Below are 22201 nucleotides of genomic sequence, written 5' to 3' on the forward strand. Positions count from 1 at the left end.
ATAAGAGTATATGGTCTGGGAGTCTGTCAAACACGAACTCCACAGCACCATAATGGCTACACTGAAAACTGGGAAGTTTGGTATCAAACTTCTCAGCACAATAAATGCACACTGATGCCAGTGTACATTTTATTGTAAAATACACCACAGAGGGCACCTTAAAGGTGCCCCCTGAAACTTAACCGACTGTCTGTGTAGGCTGACTAGTTCCAGCAGCCTGCCACACCAGAGACATGTTGCTGGCCCCATGGGGAGAGTGCCTTTGTCACTCTGAGGCCAGTAACAAAGCCTGCACTGGGTGGAGATGCTAACACCTCCCCCAGGCAGGAGCTGTGACACCTGGCGGTGAGCCTCAAAGGCTCACCCCTTTGTCACAGCCCAGCAGGGCACTCCAGCTTAGTGGAGTTGCCCGCCCCCTCCGGCCACGGCCCCCACTTTTGGCGGCAAGGCTGGAGGGAACAAAGAAAGCAACAAGGAGGAGTCACTGGCCAGTCAGGACAGCCCCTAAGGTGTCCTGAGCTGAGGTGACTCTGACTTTTAGAAATCCTCCATCTTGCAGATGGAGGATTCCCCCAATAGGGTTAGGATTGTGACCCCCTCCCCTTGGGAGGAGGCACAAAGAGGGTGTACCCACCCTCAGGGCTAGTAGCCATTGGCTACTAACCCCCCCAGACCTAAACACGCCCTTAAATTTAGTATTTAAGGGCTACCCTGAACCCTAGAAAATTAGATTCCTGCAACTACAAGAAGAAGGACTGCCTAGCTGAAAACCCCTGCAGCGGAAGACCAGAAGACGACAACTGCCTTGGCTCCAGAAACTCACCGGCCTGTCTCCTGCCTTCCAAAGATCCTGCTCCAGCGACGCCTTCCAAAGGGACCAGCGACCTCGACATCCTCTGAGGACTGCCCCTACTTCGAAAAGACAAGAAACTCCCGAGGACAGCGGACCTGCTCCAAGAAAAGCTGCAACTTTGTTTCCAGCAGCTTTAAAGAACCCTGCAAGCTCCCCGCAAGAAGCGTGAGACTTGCAACACTGCACCCGGCGACCCCGACTCGGCTGGTGGAGATCCAACACCTCAGGAGGGACCCCAGGACTACTCTGATACTGTGAGTACCAAAACCTGTCCCCCCTGAGCCCCCACAGCGCCGCCTGCAGAGGGAATCCCGAGGCTTCCCCTGACCGCGACTCTTTGAATCCTAAGTCCCGACGCCTGGGAGAGACCCTGCACCCGCAGCCCCCAGGACCTGAAGGACCGGACTTTCACTGGAGAAGTGACCCCCAGGAGTCCCTCTCCCTTGCCCAAGTGGAGGTTTCCCCGAGGAACCCCCCCCTTGCCTGCCTGCAGCGCTGAAGAGATCCCGAGATCTCTCATAGACTAACATTGCGAACCCGACGCCTGTTTCTACACTGCACCCGGCCGCCCCCGCGCTGCTGAGGGTGAAATTTCTGTGTGGGCTTGTGTCCCCCCCGGTGCCCTACAAAACCCCCCTGGTCTGCCCTCCGAAGACGCGGGTACTTACCTGCAAGCAGACCGGAACCGGGGCACCCCCTTCTCTCCATTCTAGCCTATGTGTTTTGGGCACCACTTTGAACTCTGCACCTGACCGGCCCTGAGCTGCTGGTGTGGTGTCTTTGGGGTTGCTCTGAACCCCCAACGGTGGGCTACCTTGGACCAAGAACTAAGCCCTGTAAGTGTCTTACTTACCTGGTTAACCTAACAAATACTTACCTCCCCTAGGAACTGTGAAAATTGCACTAAGTGTCCACTTTTAAAACAGCTATTTGTGAATAACTTGAAAAGTATACATGCAATTTTGATGATTTGAAGTTCCTAAAGTACTTACCTGCAATACCTTTCGAAAGAGATATTACATGTAGAATTTGAACCTGTGGTTCTTAAAATAAACTAAGAAAAGATATTTTTCTATACAAAAACCTATTGGCTGGATTTGTCTCTGAGTGTGTGTACCTCATTTATTGTCTATGTGTATGTACAACAAATGCTTAACACTACTCCTTGGATAAGCCTACTGCTCGACCACACTACCACAAAATAGAGCATTAGTATTATCTATTTTTACCACTATTTTACCTCTAAGGGGAACCCTTGGACTCTGTGCATGCTATTCCTTACTTTGAAATAGCACATACAGAGCCAACTTCCTACATTGGTGGATCAGCGGTGGGGTACAAGACTTTGCATTTGCTGGACTACTCAGCCAATACCTGATCACACGACAAATTCCAAAATTGTCATTAGAAATTGATTTTTGCAATTTGAAAAGTTTTCTAAATTCTTAAAAGACCTGCTAGGGCCTTGTGTTAGATCCTGTTTAGCATTTCTTTTAGAGTTTAAAAGTTTGTAAAAGTTTGAATTAGAACCTAGAACTAGTTGTAGATTCTTAAAAAGTATTCCAACTTTTAGAAGCAAAATGTCTAGCACAGATGTGACTGTGGTGGAACTCGACACCACACCTTACCTCCATCTTAAGATGAGGGAGCTAAGGTCACTCTGTAAAATAAAGAAAATAACAATGGGCCCCAAACCTACCAAAATACAGCTCCAGGAGCTTTTGGCAGAGTTTGAAAAGGCCAACCCCTCTGAGGGTGGCAACTCAGAGGAAGAGGATAGTGACTGGGAGGAAAATTCCCCCCTACCAGTCCTATCTAGGGAGAACAGGGTCCCTCAAACCCTGACCCCAAAAATAATAGTCAGAGATGCTGGTTCCCTCACAGGAGAGACCAACACCTCTGAAATCACTGAGGATAACTCCAGTGAAGATGACCCCCTGTTAGCCAGGATGGTCAAAAGATTGGCTTTGGAAAAGCAGCTCCTAGCCATAGAAAGGGAAAGAAAAGAGATGGGCCTAGGTCCCATCGATGGTGGCAGCAACTTAAATAGGGTCAGAGATTCTCCTGACATCCTAAAAATCCCCAAAGGGATTGTAACAAAATATGAAGATGGTGATGACATCACCAAATGGTTCACAGCTTTTGAGAGGGCTTGTGTAACCAGAAAAGTAAACAGATCTCACTGGGGTGCTCTCCTTTGGGAAATGTTCACTGGAAAGTGTAGGGATAGACTCCTCACACTCTCTGGAAAAGATGCAGAATCTTATGACCTCATGAAGGGTACCCTGATTGAGGGCTTTGGATTCTCCACTGAGGAGTATAGAATTAGATTCAGGGGGGCTCAAAAATCCTCGAGCCAGACCTGGGTTGATTTTGTAGACTACTCAGTAAAAACACTAGATGGTTGGTTAACTGGAAATGAAGTGTGTGACTATGTTGGGCTTTATAATTTGTTTATGAAAGAACACATTTTAAGTAACTGCTTCAATGAAAAGTTGCATCAGTATCTGGTAGACCTAGGTCCAATTTCTCCCCAAGAATTGGGAAAGAAGGCAGACCACTGGGTCAAGACTAGGGTAACCAAAACTTCCACTGGGGGTGACCAAAAGAAAGGGGTTACAAAAACTCCCCAGGAGAAAGTGGGTGACACTAGAAACAAAGAAAAAGAGTCCTCTGTAGGCCCCCAAAAACCAGAACAGGTGGGTGGGCCCCAAGACACAACCCAAAACAAAGGTGGGTACCAGGGTAAGAACTGGGATGCCACTAAGGCATGGTGCCACAACTGTAAACAGTCTGGGCACCACACCAAGGACACTTCTTGTCCCAAAAACAAACCCCAGAACAAAATTCCAGGGGTAACCAGTGTAGCCATGGGAGATGACTCCTCAGATGAGGAGGTCTTCATAGCCTTCAACTGGAAACAGGGCCCAACAGGTGAGTTGGAGATTCCAGAGGGAAGTAGACACTTCCACCACCTACTGGTGAATGGAATCCCAACCACTGCCCTGAGAGACACTTGTGCCAGTCACACTATTGTGCATGACAGGCTGGTGCTCTCAAACCAGTACATCCCAGGTGAGACTGCCAGGGTAAGAGTTAGCCTAGACAGGGTCACTAAGAGGCCTGTGGCTTTAGTACCCATAGAAGTGGGTGGCACTCTTAGCTGGAGAAGGGTAGTAGTCAGTACAGACCTCCCCCTTGATTGTCTCCTTGGAAATGACTACCCAGAGGTTAGTCAGAGCCCAAGAGAGGAACTGGTCCAGTGCCAGTCCTCTCCCAAGGATTCTGGAGTGCCTGCCTCTGCAGTAAATGCAAGTAGGCCCCAGAAGAAAAAGAAAAGGAAACAGAGTAGGAAAGGTGGACAACCTTTAGCCAAGGTTCCAGCAAGCCAAGGAGATTCTGCTCCAGTAGGGGAGAACTCCAAAAATGGCTCTGATAAAGTCCAACCTGACCCACAAGAAGTCCTGGCTAGTCAGGCAACTGTTAAGCCTGAGTGGGTGGCTCCTCAGCTAACAGAAGAAAGAGTGGAAGAAGGGTGTTTACTACAAGATGTGGTAACCCCCCACTCTAATACAGCAGACAGGCACCCTGAACCCAAAGAAGCCTGTAACTTAGCCCCTTCCCTTGTAGGTGAAGAGCTAAAGGGGTGGTTCTGGGCACTGACAGCTGTCAGTAGCCTCTGCTGGGTGTTAGCCTTTATGGCTGCACTATCCTTGGCATGGTGGTCTGACCCCATGCCAAATAGCAAGTTAGGCCCCCTGACCCTGTTGGTCATGGTGGGGTTACTCCAGCTCTGGGTAACCTCTTTGGGTAAGCTAGGGGTGACCCTGGCTAAGATAAGATTAGCAGAGGTGGATACCTCTGACCTCAAAATAGAGAGAATGGGTAAAGACATAAAAAGCACAGACAAGAGGCAGTTCAGACTAGGTCCTATCACTGTGGAAGTGGGTCAGTTCCCCAGAGGGAATGACCTGAACAGGAGGATGTAAGGCAGAGTAGGCCCTGCAACAAACCAGCCATTTCCTCTACTCTTCCTCGCCTGACAGACTAGGAAGACTCTTCCAGCGTTGGCTGAGTCTCCTGGCCTGTGGGCTGGGGGGGGCTTGTGTAAAGAAATGGCTCCCTGTTGCAGTTACCCCCCACTTTTTGCCTGATACTGATGCTGACTTGACTGAGAAGTGTGCTGGGACCCTGCTAACCAGGCCCCAGCACCAGTGTTCCTTCACCTAAAATGTACCATTGTATCCACAATTGGCACACCCTGGCATTCAGATAAGTCCCTTGTAACTGGTACTTCTAGTACCAAGGGCCCTGATGCCAAGGAAGGTCTCTAAGGGCTGCAGCATGTCTTATGCCACCCTGGAGACCTCTCACTCAGCACCGACACACTGCTTGCCAGCTTGTGTGTGCTAGTGAGGACAAAACGAGTAAGTCGACATGGCACTCCCCTCAGGGTGCCATGCCAGCCTCTCACTGCCTATGCAGTATAGGTAAGACACCCCTCTAGCAGGCCTTACAGCCCTAAGGCAGGGTGCACTATACCATAGGTGAGGGTACCAGTGCATGAGCATGGTACCCCTACAGTGTCTAAACAAAACCTTAGACATTGTAAGTGCAGGGTAGCCATAAGAGTATATGGTCTGAGAGTCTGTCAAACACGAACTCCACAGCACCATAATGGCTACACTGAAAACTGGGAAGTTTGGTATCAAACTTCTCAGCACAATAAATGCACACTGATGCCAGTGTACATTTTATTGTAAAATACACCCCAGAGGGCACCTTAGAGGTGCCCCCTGAAACTTAACCGACTGTCTGTGTAGGCTGACTAGTTCCAGCAGCCTGCCACACCAGAGACATGTTGCTGGCCCCATGGGGAGAGTGCCTTTGTCACTCTGAGGCCAGTAACAAAGCCTGCACTGGGTGGAGATGCTAACACCTCCCCCAGGCAGGAGCTGTGACACCTGGCGGTGAGCCTCGAGAGGTTCACCCCTTTGTCACAGCCCAGCAGGGCACTCCAGCTTAGTGGAGTTGCCCGCCCCCTCCGGCCACGGCCCCCACTTTTGGCGGCAAGGCTGGAGGGAACAAAGAAAGCAACAAGGAGGAGTCACTGGCCAGTCAGGACAGCCCCTAAGGTGTCCTGAGCTGAGGTGACTCTGACTTTTAGAAATCCTCCATCTTGCAGATGGAGGATTCCCCCAATAGGGTTAGGATTGTGACCCCCTCCCCTTGGGAGGAGGCACAAAGAGGGTGTACCCACCCTCAGGGCTAGTAGCCATTGGCTACTAACCCCCCCAGACCTAAACACGCCCTTAAATTTAGTATTTAAGGGCTACCCTGAACCCTAGAAAATTAGATTCCTGCAACTACAAGAAGAAGGACTGCCTAGCTGAAAACCCCTGCAGCGGAAGACCAGAAGACGACAACTGCCTTGGCTCCAGAAACTCACCGGCCTGTCTCCTGCCTTCCAAAGATCCTGCTCCAGCGACGCCTTCCAAAGGGACCAGCGACCTCGACATCCTCTGAGGACTGCCCCTACTTCGAAAAGACAAGAAACTCCCGAGGACAGCGGACCTGCTCCAAGAAAAGCTGCAACTTTGTTTCCAGCAGCTTTAAAGAACCCTGCAAGCTCCCCGCAAGAAGCGTGAGACTTGCAACACTGCACCCGGCGACCCCGACTCGGCTGGTGGAGATCCAACACCTCAGGAGGGACCCCAGGACTACTCTGATACTGTGAGTACCAAAACCTGTCCCCCCTGAGCCCCCACAGCGCCGCCTGCAGAGGGAATCCCGAGGCTTCCCCTGACCGCGACTCTTTGAATCCTAAGTCCCGACGCCTGGGAGAGACCCTGCACCCGCAGCCCCCAGGACCTGAAGGACCGGACTTTCACTGGAGAAGTGACCCCCAGGAGTCCCTCTCCCTTGCCCAAGTGGAGGTTTCCCCGAGGAACCCCCCCCTTGCCTGCCTGCAGCGCTGAAGAGATCCCGAGATCTCTCATAGACTAACATTGCGAACCCGACGCCTGTTTCTACACTGCACCCGGCCGCCCCCGCGCTGCTGAGGGTGAAATTTCTGTGTGGGCTTGTGTCCCCCCCGGTGCCCTACAAAACCCCCCTGGTCTGCCCTCCGAAGACGCGGGTACTTACCTGCAAGCAGACCGGAACCGGGGCACCCCCTTCTCTCCATTCTAGCCTATGTGTTTTGGGCACCACTTTGAACTCTGCACCTGACCGGCCCTGAGCTGCTGGTGTGGTGTCTTTGGGGTTGCTCTGAACCCCCAACGGTGGGCTACCTTGGACCAAGAACTAAGCCCTGTAAGTGTCTTACTTACCTGGTTAACCTAACAAATACTTACCTCCCCTAGGAACTGTGAAAATTGCACTAAGTGTCCACTTTTAAAACAGCTATTTGTGAATAACTTGAAAAGTATACATGCAATTTTGATGATTTGAAGTTCCTAAAGTACTTACCTGCAATACCTTTCGAAAGAGATATTACATGTAGAATTTGAACCTGTGGTTCTTAAAATAAACTAAGAAAAGATATTTTTCTATACAAAAACCTATTGGCTGGATTTGTCTCTGAGTGTGTGTACCTCATTTATTGTCTATGTGTATGTACAACAAATGCTTAACACTACTCCTTGGATAAGCCTACTGCTCGACCACACTACCACAAAATAGAGCATTAGTATTATCTATTTTTACCACTATTTTACCTCTAAGGGGAACCCTTGGACTCTGTGCATGCTATTCCTTACTTTGAAATAGCACATACAGAGCCAACTTCCTACAACACAGAAAGCCAGTGATCTTGCCACCTTCTTTGATTCTTGCTCACTGGGCTGTTTAGAGCGTAGAGAAGCTGGATATAGACTTGTATCTGCTTTGTAGGACCCCTTTCAGAACAGTAAGACCATCAATCAAAGGAAAGCAAATGCAAGTAAACTAGGCAATATTAGATTCTTCTGTGAAAAGGGCGCGAAGGACCCCAACCTGCCATGAACTGCAGCAACGAAGGATGCGGGTTATGTGGCCTCCGAGGTGTAGCTTAGCGAAGCCACCATTACGTGCCATGTACCGTTGGCCTCTCCATCCACCTTTGGATAACCACATCTCTCCTCCCGGTTCCTTTGAAAATGTGTGTGTGTGTTGCTTCACTCTTCAGAATAACAGAACTATGCACTTCAGGATAGTTTAGGGCACAATGTGAAACAATCACTCTCACACCTTAGTAAGTAGAATAATCAAGTTTATTTATGGGGCAAGTTCTCATATAGCAAAACTGACCATACTAATATATCATGAAAAATAACACGAGAATAACTGTGAGAATATAAACACTCTGTGATATCATGAAAAATAACACGAAAATAACTGCAAGAATAAGTGCATATTACACACGCATACACATTATGCTTCAATGCTTAGAAATTGAAAGGCTTCACCGAAAAGAGATTCTGCATCCCTCCTCCGCACACAAAGCCGGGGAACCCAAATCGACTGGCACAGGGAGTCTCCTTCGGGACAATCAGTCCTCCTGGCGTTGCGTCCAACCCAGAAGAGAGTTCCTAAAACCAGTCCATCAAGGCTCCTGACCTTTATAGTATTTACCAACTCCCAGGAGTCTTTTCTAGAAAAAGACCCCCTCCTTTACAAATTGTGCAATCGGCGGTACCTTGTTCACCCTTCGAGACATCTCCTCAGAACGGGCCAAGTTCCCAGGAGAGGGCTCCAAGGTGAAGCTTGCATTCCTCCTTGTGTACAGGCGCATCCCCCTGTTGTCCTAACTGATAGCTCGTGGAATGTAAATAGCGCCCTTCGTATCAGGCAGATGGAGCGAAGTTGAGCAGAATAAAACCCCACCCTTCAGCTTGCCGAAGCTTGTGGAAAAACACAGAACAGTGCTTTACGCACAGAACCAGGCTCGACAAAATGGAGTTGTGAACCAATGTAAAATGTAAGCAGAGGACAATGGTCCATATAGTATATTTCATTGCCCTTACCCTGCACCACTGTTCACCTTGCACGTAGTGCATGTAGCAATACATTCCACCCTTGGACCATTTGGCCAACTTACAACTAAGTATATCCTAAAAGCTGAAATGGCAATGCTCTTGGGCAACACTGAGATAGGTTAGGCACACACTGAATACAACAACATAACAAAATTAAAATAACTGTTATGATAATGATTACACCAAGGGTATAACGCAGTTGGCCTAAATCAGGCAGCCATCCAAAAACCCAGTCCCACCACCCCTTGTCAACATCCTGCTGCATCCCCTTCACTAACTTACGCAGGGCCTCTATGTGGGAGTTGATTGATATGGAGTGGTCGGATAAATTAAAACAACACAACCCTTCAAAATCGCTGCAGCCATGGTTGTGTTTGAGCAGCAAGTAATCAATAGCTGCACGATTCTGCAAAGCAGCTTTTCTAGTTCCCTGTACATCTAATAACAGCTCAGCTAAAGCATCTGATGTATAATTAATATTCTTAACTTCTAAACATGTAAGTTTATTAATAACTCTGGTATTATACACAGCGAGCCCTGGCACCCTTACGATAGAACCAGCTAAACTGACATATTCCGTTCTGGAAAGCAATGAAATTTCAGAATCACAGTCTGTAGGCAATTGAATAGTATCTCTGACATAGCGAGGGTGTAGAGCAGTATCCATAGGAAACATGAGAAAACCTAAGCGTGTCCAGGCACAAGGCCCTCCGGTTAGATTGGCTGGGATATAGGTAAAAGAGATGTTACCACACAAAAAGAGCCAACCTTTAGGCAACTTAACGTTTCGAATATGGCTGGCAGCAGGCACCACATTATGGCAGAACATTGAATTATTTACATTCAAACAGGTCAGGTCAGGTCATTTCGTGAGTGGCACAATGTCTGTTGTGCAGCAGTAAAAATGTTGTCTCTTTTCTCCAGTTTAAGCTGAGCACATTTACCTATTTTTATAGGATCACAGGTCAATGAATAGCACACATCCCCATTTGAGATGTTAAACGTGAGTATGGATGTCCTGTTCCTCCACAACCGCCTGCCCACCTCCGGGCAATGACGGCAGTACTCATAGAGTGAAAGATGGGAGCGAACGTCACTCACATCCACCATTCCATCCTTGTTGGTATTGTTAAAGATGTGCAATAATACCACAGCAGGAGTGGGCACCGCCACTAGACAAGTGGTCATCAGATCTTGAACGCTTCGTGTGTTACTCATACAGAAGTGAGATACATTCAGCACTTCCTGCGCCAGATGTATCCAAACATTGTTCGGTTGATGTGATAGTGTCGGCATCTGCGGCTGACAATTGAATCTTTGGGCTATGAGCCCCTCCCGCTCCCCGGTGGAGCCTCCCGAAAGGGCTCCATACACCACACTCATCGCACAGGCACCCCGCAGGATGATCTGAAAAGAACAAAAGACAAAACACGTATTATCATTCTTGCAAATAGCATATGTCAGCGGGAACATGTTCCCATTTGTCTTGACCAGGTCGTATAACTACCAGGACATTGTCTGGTCCAGTGGCAATGACATCAGCGGGTTGAGGAGGGTTATTTGGGGATTCAATCCACACTTTGGCCCCTGGGTTCTGGTCAGTAGATCCGAACCCTCCTTTGCCTCTTACAGTAAGAATGGCTGGGGCACTCCCCTTCTTGACAACACCTCCATAAACCGGCACGATGACAATTTGGGCAACGTGATCACCGGGTTGCACCACTAGGTCTTTGTCACCATTGTTCAGGAGAATGACTTTCAACTCGCCCTGGTAGTCTGCATCTATCACGCCTCCTAAAATTTGGATGCCTCTAAGGGCGAGCCCAGACCGAGGTGCAATTAGACCATAATGCTCAGCGGGAATCTGAATTCCAACCCCAGTTTCAATCAGAGTGATGTCTCTAGGCTTCAATCGATGCATGTGTAAAGCATGCAGGTCAAGTCCTGCAGATTCTGGTGTAGCTCGATAGGGGGCCAAAGTTCCGGGAGCTGTTTCCCAATACGCAATGGTATTGCTTGCTGTAAATGGATTGATCTGTAAAGCAGGCGTGAGCATTCTCAAGAGAGGGGTTTCAGCATTCATAAGGGGTCGGTTGTTCAAAATTTGCAAGGCATCGTACAAATTATCGCTCCACCCCTTCAGTGTCCTATCAGACAGTTTGCGCAATTGTTCTTTCAACAACCCATTCATTCTCTCAATCAGTCCCGCTGCTTGTGGGTAGTAAGGTATGTGAAAAATCCACTCAATGTTGTGTTGTGCACAATAGTCCTGCACTAGTCTGCCCTTGAAGTGGCTGGCGTTATCACTTTGAATTTGGAGCGGCACTCCATAGTACAGAATCAACAGATCTAATGTTTTCAGGGTGCTATGCTGAGTTGGGCGCTTGCAGGGAAAGGCTGTGAGATAACCAGAGTAAGTATCCACCACTGTTCAGGCATACTGACACCCTCTGCTCACTGGCATTGGTCCAATGTAATCAATCTGCCAAATCTGTCCTGGCAATTTACCTCTGCCTAGCTGGCCTCTCACCACCTGTGGGACCGGTCTGTGCTGTGCATGCTGACAAATGGGACATTCAATGATTGCTGTTTTAATCAAATCTAGGGGAAGATGCATCCCTCCAATCTCGGCCCACCTGTGAGTAGCCTTTTCTCCAAGATGTCCGCATTTCTGGTGTGCCCATTTAGCCATTCCCACCAAATCAGAACTCTGCGCCTCCACTTCAGCCTCTTGAATCTTGGCTCGATCGTCTGCAAGACAATTGAACCATCGGTCTAATGAATCAGTTGGACAGTGAGCGTCCACATGATAGACAGTCACGGTGCTTTGAGGTAACATTTCCCAGATCCCATGCCATAACTCCTTCCCCCATACCTCTTTGTTATGGATTTTGTACTGATGTGCAAGCCACGTGGGAAGCCAAGTAGCTAACCCATTGGCGGTAGACCAGGAATCTGTATAAATGTGACATTTTCCGGGTAGCTCTTGTTTCAAAGCCTGATACACAGCATAAAGCTCTGCAAACTGGCTACTTATTCCCTGTCCTGTAGTTATTAAAAGCTTCTTTGTAACAGGATTATACAACACTGCTTTCCAGTGCCTTTTCGCTCCCACATATTTTGCTGAGCCATCTGTGAACCACACATGTTTTTTATCATCTGCAGACAAGTCTGCGAACGGCTGGCCCCATCCTACCGGAGATTCACACACCGGAGGTACATCGTGCAACATTTCTGAATTCTCCAGGGGAGCCTGCACTACCTGCTCATGCAAAACGGCGGTTCCTTTTGGACCCTCTCGTGCCCTGTCCTGGACATACCATTTCCATTTTATAATGCTGGCTTCCTGCGCATGCCCAATTCTGTGAGTCTTAGGAGAACTCATCACCCAGTGCATAATGGGGATTTCAGGTCTTAAAATCACATTATGTCCCAATGTAATTTGCTCAGTATCAACCAGAGCCCAATAGCAAGCCAGCAGCTGCTTCTCAAAGGGAGTCTACCGCTCTCCTGCCTCGGGTAACTTCTTTGTCCAAAATTCCAGGGGCACCCTCTTTCTTCCTTGTTTTTGCCATAAACTTCAATTAGCATGCTGCCCCTGGACTGTCACATTCAGCTCGATATCTCCCTCCCGAATCGGCCACAAATCCAAAGCATGCTGAGTGGCATCTTTCGCCAATTCAAACGCGCGCTGCTCCTGCTCTCCCCATTCAAACACATTCTTCTTTTGTGTAACTTTGTACAATGGGGCCAAAATCTGAGACAAATGGGGTATGTGCTGTCTCCAATTCCCAACTAGTCCAATAAAATTCTGGGCTTCCTTTCGATTTCGCAGCACTGCAAATTCTTTAATCTTTTGTTTCACTTTTGGCAACACTTCTCTGTGTCCCTGATTCCAATGAATGCCCAAAAATGTCACGCTCTGAGACGGTCCCTGCACTTTCTCGGGGTTAATCTCCCACCCTTTATTCTGCAAATGTTCCACCACCCTGTCTAGCTGAATCTGCACCTGTTCTTGTGTCTCTCCCTGCATCATCACGTCATCTATGTAGTGGGAAAATTGCACTCCGGGAACCACTGGTACTTCATCCAAATGTTCTGCCACCAGCCGGTGACAGATAGTGGGGCTATGTAAATACCCCATAGGCAATCTACAGAAGGTGTCCTGGCCCCCCGCCAAGTGGAATGCCAGCTGGGGCTGGCTCTCAGTGGCTATTGGTATGGTGAAGAACACATTGGCAATGTCAGTTGTGGCATACCAAGTCCCACTGTGTTTCTGTATGTTTTCAATCAAGGTAATGGTGTCTGGGACCGCCGCAGTCAGAGGAGTGGTATATTTATTCAACTGGCGATAATCAATGCAAATCCACCAACGGTTATCACTTTTGCGTACAGCCGGGATGGCATAATTCCACGCAGCAGTGATGGGAATTATTACCCCGGCCTCTAGTAAGTCATGTACAGTCTGGCTAATCTCTTCATGTCCTCCTGGTTATCGGTATTGTTTCATTTGAATCACCTTAGTGGCTTGGGGAAGTGTCAATGGAGGAATCTTCAACAACCCCACTCTCGCGGAGGCTATTGATATAAATCATTTGGAACCAAATTGATAACATCCATCTTCCAAATGTAGGGTCATCCCTTTCAAAATGTCAATCCCAAAAATGTCCTCTGGAATGGGCACAATCAAGACAGTGTATTCTCTCTTTGGGAGTGCCCCTATTTTCATGGGAACCATTATCTGCACTGCCGGGGTTTCTTTTCCGCCCAATCCCGTAATGGTGAAGTACTGTCCCTTGAATTTTCTTGGGTTTCCATGAATTGAAGAGGCCACTGCTCCGGTGTCAACAAGGGCTCGAACTTTCTGAACATTTCCACGTTTCAAAAAAATTTCTACTTTAACATGTGGTCTGTTATCTTTGCGAGCCCATCCCTGCACTGGAGTTTGACCTATTTCCTAGTCTATTTTCACTCTGCGCACATCGGAGTCTGCCCAAGTCAGATCTGGATACAGTCTGCGGTAATTCTCAGTGAACTCCTCCTCCCTGTCTCTGCCTCGCAATCTCTCTGAGCTTACTAGCTCCCTCTCCCACTCTCTTCCTCAAGTTCTCTCGGGACCTGTCAGTTCCCGGTCTCTCTCCCTGCTCTGGGTTCCCTCTGAGCCTCGGTGCTCTTGCTCCCAATCTCCATCATCTGGGGATCTCTCTCTACTGCAGGGCTCTCTCCCTCTCTCTCCCTTTTCATCCTCGCGCTCCTCCCATCCTGCCTTTCTCTGGTTCACTAGTTTATCTTTCTTGTTCCCTTTCCTGCTCCCCTCCTTCTTATCCAAACCGCGTTTGCGGTACATCTCCCATATGTCCTTGGTGGTTATCCCATCAATGTCATCCCTGGCCACCCCATCTTTCAGCAAGGCCAGAAACATGTCCCGCCTTGACACCCTGTTGTTATCAGTACGATTCTCAGACCTTGAATTCCTCTTTGGCCTAGACCACTCCCCTAAATCACTTAACTCACGCATGGCTTCTACCACCTGAGATAGTGGGTTACCAGTTTGACTAATTAACAAAGTAATGATGACATGCTTGTATGCAGGAGGAGCAGACCTAATCAGCCGGTTTCGCACAGACACATTTAAAATTTCATTCATTAAATTATGAGCATTACCCAGAAAGATAGGTGTTTTCATCCCTTCCTCCTTCAATCTCTGTACTGCATCTCTCAAAGTATACCAAGGTTTATCATTAGGCGGCCAGTCTGACACTGTCGGATACTTCTGAGCACACCCTTGCGCCGCTAACTCCAACAGATTGGTCATGGGACCATTCCCTGGATAAGTTCTAAACTCATTTTGGATAACTGGGTCCGTACTTAAGATACAAAGCCTCGGGCCGTCGCCTTGATCTAATTGGACCCCCTGGCCCCCCATATCATGCACTCGCACCATCCACGTAAGCAATGTTTCCCCGGACCTCTGTCGAAATCTGTCTATCACATCACTTAGTTCTTGCTGTGTGTAATCCTCCAGAGCATCCAGCATCACCCCTCCAGGGTTAGCTGGGCTATGCTGTAACTTTCGCCTATATATTGGCTGCGCACGGACAACATTCCTGCGCTCTGTCTTTTCCTGACTAACATCTTGACAGTTATCACCCCCGGACTCATCTGAAAAATCAGACGTATCCCAGATGTTTCCATCCCAAAATTCAGGGTCAAAGGCTAACCCTGCCTGAGAGATAGCTAAATGTACCTTCTTTTTATTAACTTTCCCTCTTTGTTTTTTGTGTTTATATTGAGCGACGCTAACTGCCGTCCTCTCTGCAACCAGCTGGTACATTTCAAGCTTATCACTTAACAATTTATTTTGACAAGCTAACATGGTAGAGGAATTTCGGGCTTCTACTAACTCCTTCTCCAGCTGCTTGTGGTCTTTCTGTAACTGTAAACATTTTTCATGCAACTTTCTGTACGCAGAGAGCAAGATCCAGCCTCGCCTCCCTAACGTACAAATCTCTTTTCCGTTGTCCATTGACACTTTTTGTAAACATGTTAAAACATTTTCAGGTTCTGCATTTAACATACACGCATTCCAATTTTCACACAAACCAGCACAACGTGACCATTCCTGAGCTAAAAGTTTATACAGGGCAGTTTCCCACCCCGGTATTTCTATGTCCGGATTTGATACATGAGAACTTGCTTTTGAACTCGCTTTGATCTTATTAAACATTTTCTTTTTTTTTTTATCCTGCAAACGACTATGCCAAATTGTGTTGCTTCACTCTTCAGAATAACAGAACTATGCACTTCAGGATAGTTTAGGGCACAATGTGAAACAATCACTCTAACACACCTTAGTAAGTAGAATAATCAAGTTTATTTATGGGGCAAGTTCTCATATAGCAAAACTGACCATACTAATATATCATGAAAAATAACTTGAGAATAACTGTGAGAATATAAACACTCTGTGATATCATGAAAAATAACACAAAAATAACTGCAAGAATAAGTGCATATTACACACGCACACACATTATGCTTCAATGCCTAGAAATTGAAAGGTTCACCGAAAAGAGATTCTGCATCCCTCCGCCGCACACAAAGCCGGGGAACCCAAATCGACTGGCACAGGGAGTCTCCTTCGGGACAATCAGTCCTCCTGGCGTTGCGTCCAACCCAGAAGAGAGTTCCTAAAACCAGTCCATCAAGGCTCCTGACCTTTATAGTATTTACCAACGCCCAGGAGTCTTTTCTAGAAAAAGACCCCCTCCTTTACAAATTGTGCAATCGGCGGTACCTTGTTCACCCTTCGAGACATCTCCTCGGAACAGGCCAAGTTCCCAGAAGAGGGCTCCAAGGTGAAGCTTGCATTCCTCCTTGAGTACAGGCGCATCCCCCTGTTGTCCTAACTGATAGCTCGTGGAATGTAAATAGCGCCCTTCGTACCAGGCAGATGGAGTGAAGTTGAGCAGAAAAACACCCCACCCTGCAGCTTGCAGAAGCTTGTGGAAAAACACAGAACAGTGCTTTACGCACAGAACCATGCTCAACAAAATGGAGTTGTGAACCAATGTAAAATGGAAGCAGAGGCCAATGGTCCATATAGTATATTTCATTGCCCTTACCCTGCACCACTGTTCACCTTGCACGTAGTGCATGTAGCAATACAGTGTGCCCCACTTATTTCTTCCAATGTGGGAGTCGTTTTTTTAATGTTGCTCTCTCAATTGCAGTTGTATCTTTCTGGTCAGACAGCTATATATGAGAATTAATCGTAAAAGCTATATTGATTATAAGGGGTTCATGTACGTTTGCCTCAAAAATAATCAAAATGGCATGTCTTTGTTGTGAAGTCCTTTCATGTCCCCTTGCTTCTATACTGCCTATTAAATTGCTCTGAATTACCCAGTGTAATAGTTGATTGCGGATAATTCTTATTGATTAAAGCGCCCGCCCTTGGCTGTAGGACTTAGCTGATCTCCCGCTTCTCTTCTTCCCCCTTTTGCACATTTAGTCACAATATTAGAAATGTAAAAGTAATGCTCATAAAAGTAGCAGGCGTCTCAGTTGGGGCCTTTGGAGCCGACAGCACGCCGGCGATACCCTGCACACTGCTCGTCTGATGTATGCGCTGCGCCGCAGGCTCCATGTACTTTAAAGAGTCTTCCCCTTCTGCCACCTTCAAACTGTATTTAAAAGCCTGCTAGATTAAGCTGGTGATAACACCTTGGCAGAGGAGGTGTTGTGTGTCCCCTCAGCAAGGGTCAGTTAATGCTTCGATATCTGAGACCTTTGTGAAGCCCCAGACCCTCAGGACGATACCAGGGCTCTTCCTGATACCCTGGAATGTGCACATGGACAGTCCTTCCTTTGAAAGGAGAGTGGAGCAGAGAAGAGGAGCTGTGGATAGATCTTCATTCGCACCCCTTTGGAGAAGTCTTATCGCACTTCTCTTGGGCTGGAGTGCTTCTGTAGCTCATTCTCTACTTATAGTCGCTTGTGCGCTGCGCTCTGAGGAAGAAGAGCTTGCGGATTGTGCGTATCGAGTGCTGAGGGAAGGGCAGGTACTCGGGCCTGTAACCCTACTAAAAATCCTCATACTTGTGCGACAATATAACGACCTCGGAGTTGATGCCACTGCACTCTTCCTCTTGAACGTTTCTGTTTGTTGGACTGAGTGCACCCTCTGGAGTCAGGTCGGGGATCTGGCAGTGTTTTGATTATGGCTCTGGGTCAAAACAAAGTCTCTTATTTATATTGTATTGGAGACATAAACTCATCCAGTCAAAATGTTATGCCATTCAAAACGACAAAGCATACATATATGGTGATCAAAACACAGAAATGAACAAAAGTATCTAAGTTTCAGTTTAGGGCATCAACCAATTGGAACAGTCTGCCAAGCCCTTCTTTGGGATGGGTGTGGGCTTTCTGTACTGACACTCCCTATTCATCTTTTGGCCTTAATGCTTGGGATTGGAGAGTTTTATTGCATTTAAATTAGCAGACGCAGTTTTACAATGTGATTTTGCAACAGATGCTTGTTTTGTGTGGTAATATTGCCTAGATACCTCTAATCAGGCGGCTTTATCACAGGTTTGCAGCTGAAACATGGCACTGTATGTGTTGTACCACATTACTCAGAATGGCCTTAGGCTTGAAATCAAATCAGCGCCCACAACCCCAGGCACTATTGAGCTGTCTGTGAATTCTTTCATCTCTCTCTTGATTTTGCGTCCTCTTGACATCGGGTTGTGTTTCTTTTTTATTGTTGTAAAGTCTGGGTTTATTGATCCTTGGCGACCTGAACTTGTGATTGGATGACCCCACTTTGTCTGAAAATTGTACTTTTTTGAAGATTTGTCAACTATTCAATGTCAGACCAACACAGCTGGGAGCCACGTTGACTCCTAGATCCTGAGGTTGGATTATTTCCTATTTCGCTGGTCCACTATGAATCGAGCCAAAGGTGGCAATGGCCGTTGGCTGTTAATACCAGCATTTAATTTGACTTTATTACTCCCATCTGCTGCCCGACAAATACACACAGTTTTTTTGGAATTCACAATGGAAGACAGGAATATTATTGAGGTGAAGTGAAAGCAGACTACTGTTAGCAACCATATAAGCCTTCGCACCTACTTGAGTAAACCTCCGCTAGCGTATGTATGTTTGTACGTATGCAAGTATCTGTGTGTGTGTGTGTGTGTGTGTGTGTATATATAGTCGAAAGCTTTTTGCCGAAACGCGTAGGCCAGGTTTTCTTTGTGGCACCTTGCACTTTATTGAATGAAATAATAAATCCCTTTTGAAAAGCAACTAGTCGGACTGGATTTGTGCTGTCTCTCAGAATTGCCCGAAGAACAGTGTGCAGATTGTCGACCCGAGATTATGTACTTAAACTACTAGTTACAAGGAAGCCCTGTTGGCTTTGGCAATGTTTGTTTAAAGTTGGGACGTATTGGCCTTGCCAATACTTGTTTAGTATTGATTTCTCTATATGTAAAGCTGAAACTAGATTTTAAAACGCATGTGGTAGTGTTATTGCTTTTAATGTGGATTTTGTAGCATGCTTGAAAAGATTATTAACAAATATGACAGAATCTTCAGTCATATTAAGAAATTTCACTTATTTGTTTAATCAGCAGGTGAGAGAATCAAAAACAGGAAAATAAAAACAGAACTCTCTGGAAAAACAGCATCACGAAAAGAGATTGTGCCTTTTTTTCCAAGCCTTGAGAATACAGCAAGCTACAACTGCCAAATGCCGTCAGACGTATCTGAGAAAAAAGGGAGAGATCAGACTGTGTTACACGGAAGTGCTTTCAGTACTACAGCTCCTCCTAGTACGTTCCAGGAACCCCGGCTGACACCAAGTTGTGAACGATATAACGACTGGGAGAGTGTGCAGGAACAAACAGATTATACTGCTTATCAACCCGAAATACAACACAACTGGAGACTGTACACATGCACTGAATGTGAGAAAAGCTTCAGCAGAAGGGAAAGTCTGATTAAACACTCAAGAATACATACAGGAATAAAGCCGTATGAATGCACTGAATGTGACAAGAGCTTCAGTAGGAAGGAGCATCTCATTGTGCACAAGAGAACTCACTCCGGAGTAAGACCTTATAATTGCAGTATCTGCGGGAAAAGCTTCACTCAGAAGGGAGTTCTCATTAGACACCATCGAACCCACACACAAGAACGGCCACATCAGTGTCCTGAGTGCGATAAAAGATTCAGTCAGAAGGGAAATCTTATTAAGCACATGAAAACGCATAACAACAACAGATGTTCCTCCAAGAAGTAAGTATTCTAGTGACATTCGTATTCACTGTCTGTTTTACGCCACAGTAACATCACTGGTCAGTCTTGCATGCAGCCTACTGTTGGCGGCTGATTACTCGATCAGTTGATATCTGATAAAAGATAATCAGACATGAAATGATAGTTTAGAGCTTTGGCTTCACAAGGTAGAAACTTTTTAAGTGGGAAACTGTCCAACATGGAAACTCTGTACCTGGCTCAGTAATGCACAATGAAAACAGTGAACAGATCTGCTTGAGGTATCAGCAGCTGAAATCGAACATAAATAATTAAAACAAAAGACACACAGAATTATTAATATACAGCGAAGTAATGGTAAAAACTCACAAACATTTTACAACATAAAAAATGTAAAGCACCTTGCATTTTTTTGTAATATTTGATAGTTAAAAAAATAATTTGTTCTTGTTTGCAGAAAGGTTTAGTGTAAATTATAGAAAAGCAGTGGAAATAACAAATGCTTTCGGTAGGTGGTCATGGTGTGGCACTTTGAACACAAAGTATATGCGCATGTATGAAAATTTACTTGAAATCAATTTGTAGATAAATTCTAAAAGGTTTTGAAAGTCATTAGTTAGAAAGAAGCTTGAAAGTGCTAGACGCTTATCAGAATCAGTCGGATGTGTTAAAACTATTGTGTTTATATTTTTGTATATTATTTGTGGGGATTTGATGATTTGCAGGAGCCTATTAAATACAAATGTTAAAGGTATACATTTATAGTCCAAGTTAGAGAGCAAGTCTTACAAATTTCAATAATTCCTCAAACCAGCCTTTATCAACTTCTCCAGCGTGATTGATCTAAGTGCTGGTTCTTAACCGTGTGACTTTTTTGGCCCCCACTTAATTATTGCTGGAATCCGGAGACTAACACTTACAAAACACCAGGTGCTCTCGTGCGAAGAAACTGACACTATTGTATTTTTATCCTTTTCCGATGGCTGTATAATGCTAGCCAGAAATGGCAAACTCCCTCCAGAGCTTGCAAAGCGTTGCTACTGTAAACCAAAAAGAGTTTGAATAAGTCAAAGGTGATGACATGTGGACCCCAAAACAAGCATTCTGGAAAGGAGTTAGCAGAGTAGAATTGACGATCAGCGAGCTGGGCATTACCCTCCTTCCGGTCCTCTCACATCGACAGTGTAGCGTCCTTGGCACAAGAAGCTCAAAAAATTATACTGGACTTTTCGACAAACTTGGCCAAAAATGGTTACAGAAAACAGAGCAGGTGTTCTACATCTGATATGTGAAGTGCTAAAGCTTTTGGGAGGCAGGGTACTACGGAATGGAGTGAAATTGTTTTTCCAGTCAAGAAGGAACCCCAGCTTCTAAAATTGTACAAGGTATTGAACGCCTGAAATGTCTGTAGCTTTTTTTTTAGCAACCACACTGTATTTTTTTTACGCTGCAAAGAGATCTATTCCCTGGAGTGTGTTGTGCTTTAAAGAATTGTAAGATTGTATAACTCACCCCTGTGACCTGCCTGTGCCTGGAGGGTGAAGAGTGATCCCCTCTGAACAATAGTATTGAGTGGTGATGGGCAGAGTTTAGAATGATGTGTAAAGATCTTGAACTGCTTTTAAAAGTGACAGCAAAATAAACTTGACTTATCAAGACTTCAGGCAGTACTGTTTTTTTTCTTTTGAATAGTGATGTGTAACATGGGAGGTGAGACTCTATTTTTGTGAGTTAACACAAGTGGCTTCTGAAATTGAAAGTTAAAACATAAAGGCTAGTCTTTGGCAAAGGGGTGTGTTTTTTTCCAGGGATGAATTAGCTTAGAATGAACTGATTACTGAACAGAAAAAAGTAAATAAAAAAAGCAAGAAGTGATGACCAGTTTGGTGTCTCCCTGGACATGTCCTAAAGGAAAGAGATATTTGAAGAACCAGGCGGACGGTACTCATGTATAATGAATTTGGGTGGCATCAACAAATGAACACAGCCTTATCGGCCATGAATAACCTGTGTCCAGTGCCCTGAGGTTGTAGAGGACGCAAGCACATGATCATGAAGGCCGGTTGAGTATTTAGTCATTAGAGTTTCCCTTTAGCTCATGCAGTCTGCGGCTCTCTGTAGACAACTGTGAGTCCATTATAATCAATCTTCACTCGGGTGTGCGTCAGATTCAACCTAAGGTCCCTTCTTGGGTCGCAGGTGAGTGCCTTACACTGTAGGTGTGTTCGCGCAGCAAAGCACCTTGCAGCTTTGTGATATAAGGTTCCTCGCTAGGGGTTGGTGTGGTCCATTACGCCCAGTTACACATTATGACTGTGCCAGGAAGCTCCATCTAGCTTTCTTGGTATGGTACCTGATTATCGAATTGGAAATATCCTTGGAACAGAATATCACAGTAAGTTCACGTGACATAATATCAAAGCTAAGTACATCTTTTTTGTTTAAGAACATCTGTATTTAAAATTGAGGTATTTAGCATAGTTAGTATTAAAGAAATAATTTCATTATTTGCAGCACATGTCGCTAGAGCAGAGGTCTG

The 22201-nt window shown here is 46.1% G+C and overlaps 1 protein-coding gene across 4 annotated transcripts in view; it reads left to right on the forward strand.

The window, feature by feature from the left end:
- Positions 1-21320, forward strand: part of LOC138266961 (zinc finger protein 418-like) — a 71109-nt gene extending 49789 nt beyond the window's left edge. For 3 of the 4 annotated variants that reach the window (XM_069215768.1, XM_069215766.1, XM_069215769.1), the window contains exon 7: positions 19017-21320. In XM_069215768.1, coding sequence (XP_069071869.1) covers positions 19017-19687 — 671 coding nt within the window. In that variant the 3' untranslated portion in view covers positions 19688-21320. The remainder of the gene's footprint in view (positions 1-19016) is intronic. The other variant, XM_069215767.1, reaches the window with a different exon arrangement.
- Positions 21321-22201: the final 881 nt, after the last annotated feature.

This window comes from Pleurodeles waltl, chromosome 12, assembly GCF_031143425.1.
Source record: "Pleurodeles waltl isolate 20211129_DDA chromosome 12, aPleWal1.hap1.20221129, whole genome shotgun sequence".
NCBI lineage: Eukaryota > Metazoa > Chordata > Amphibia > Caudata > Salamandridae > Pleurodeles > Pleurodeles waltl.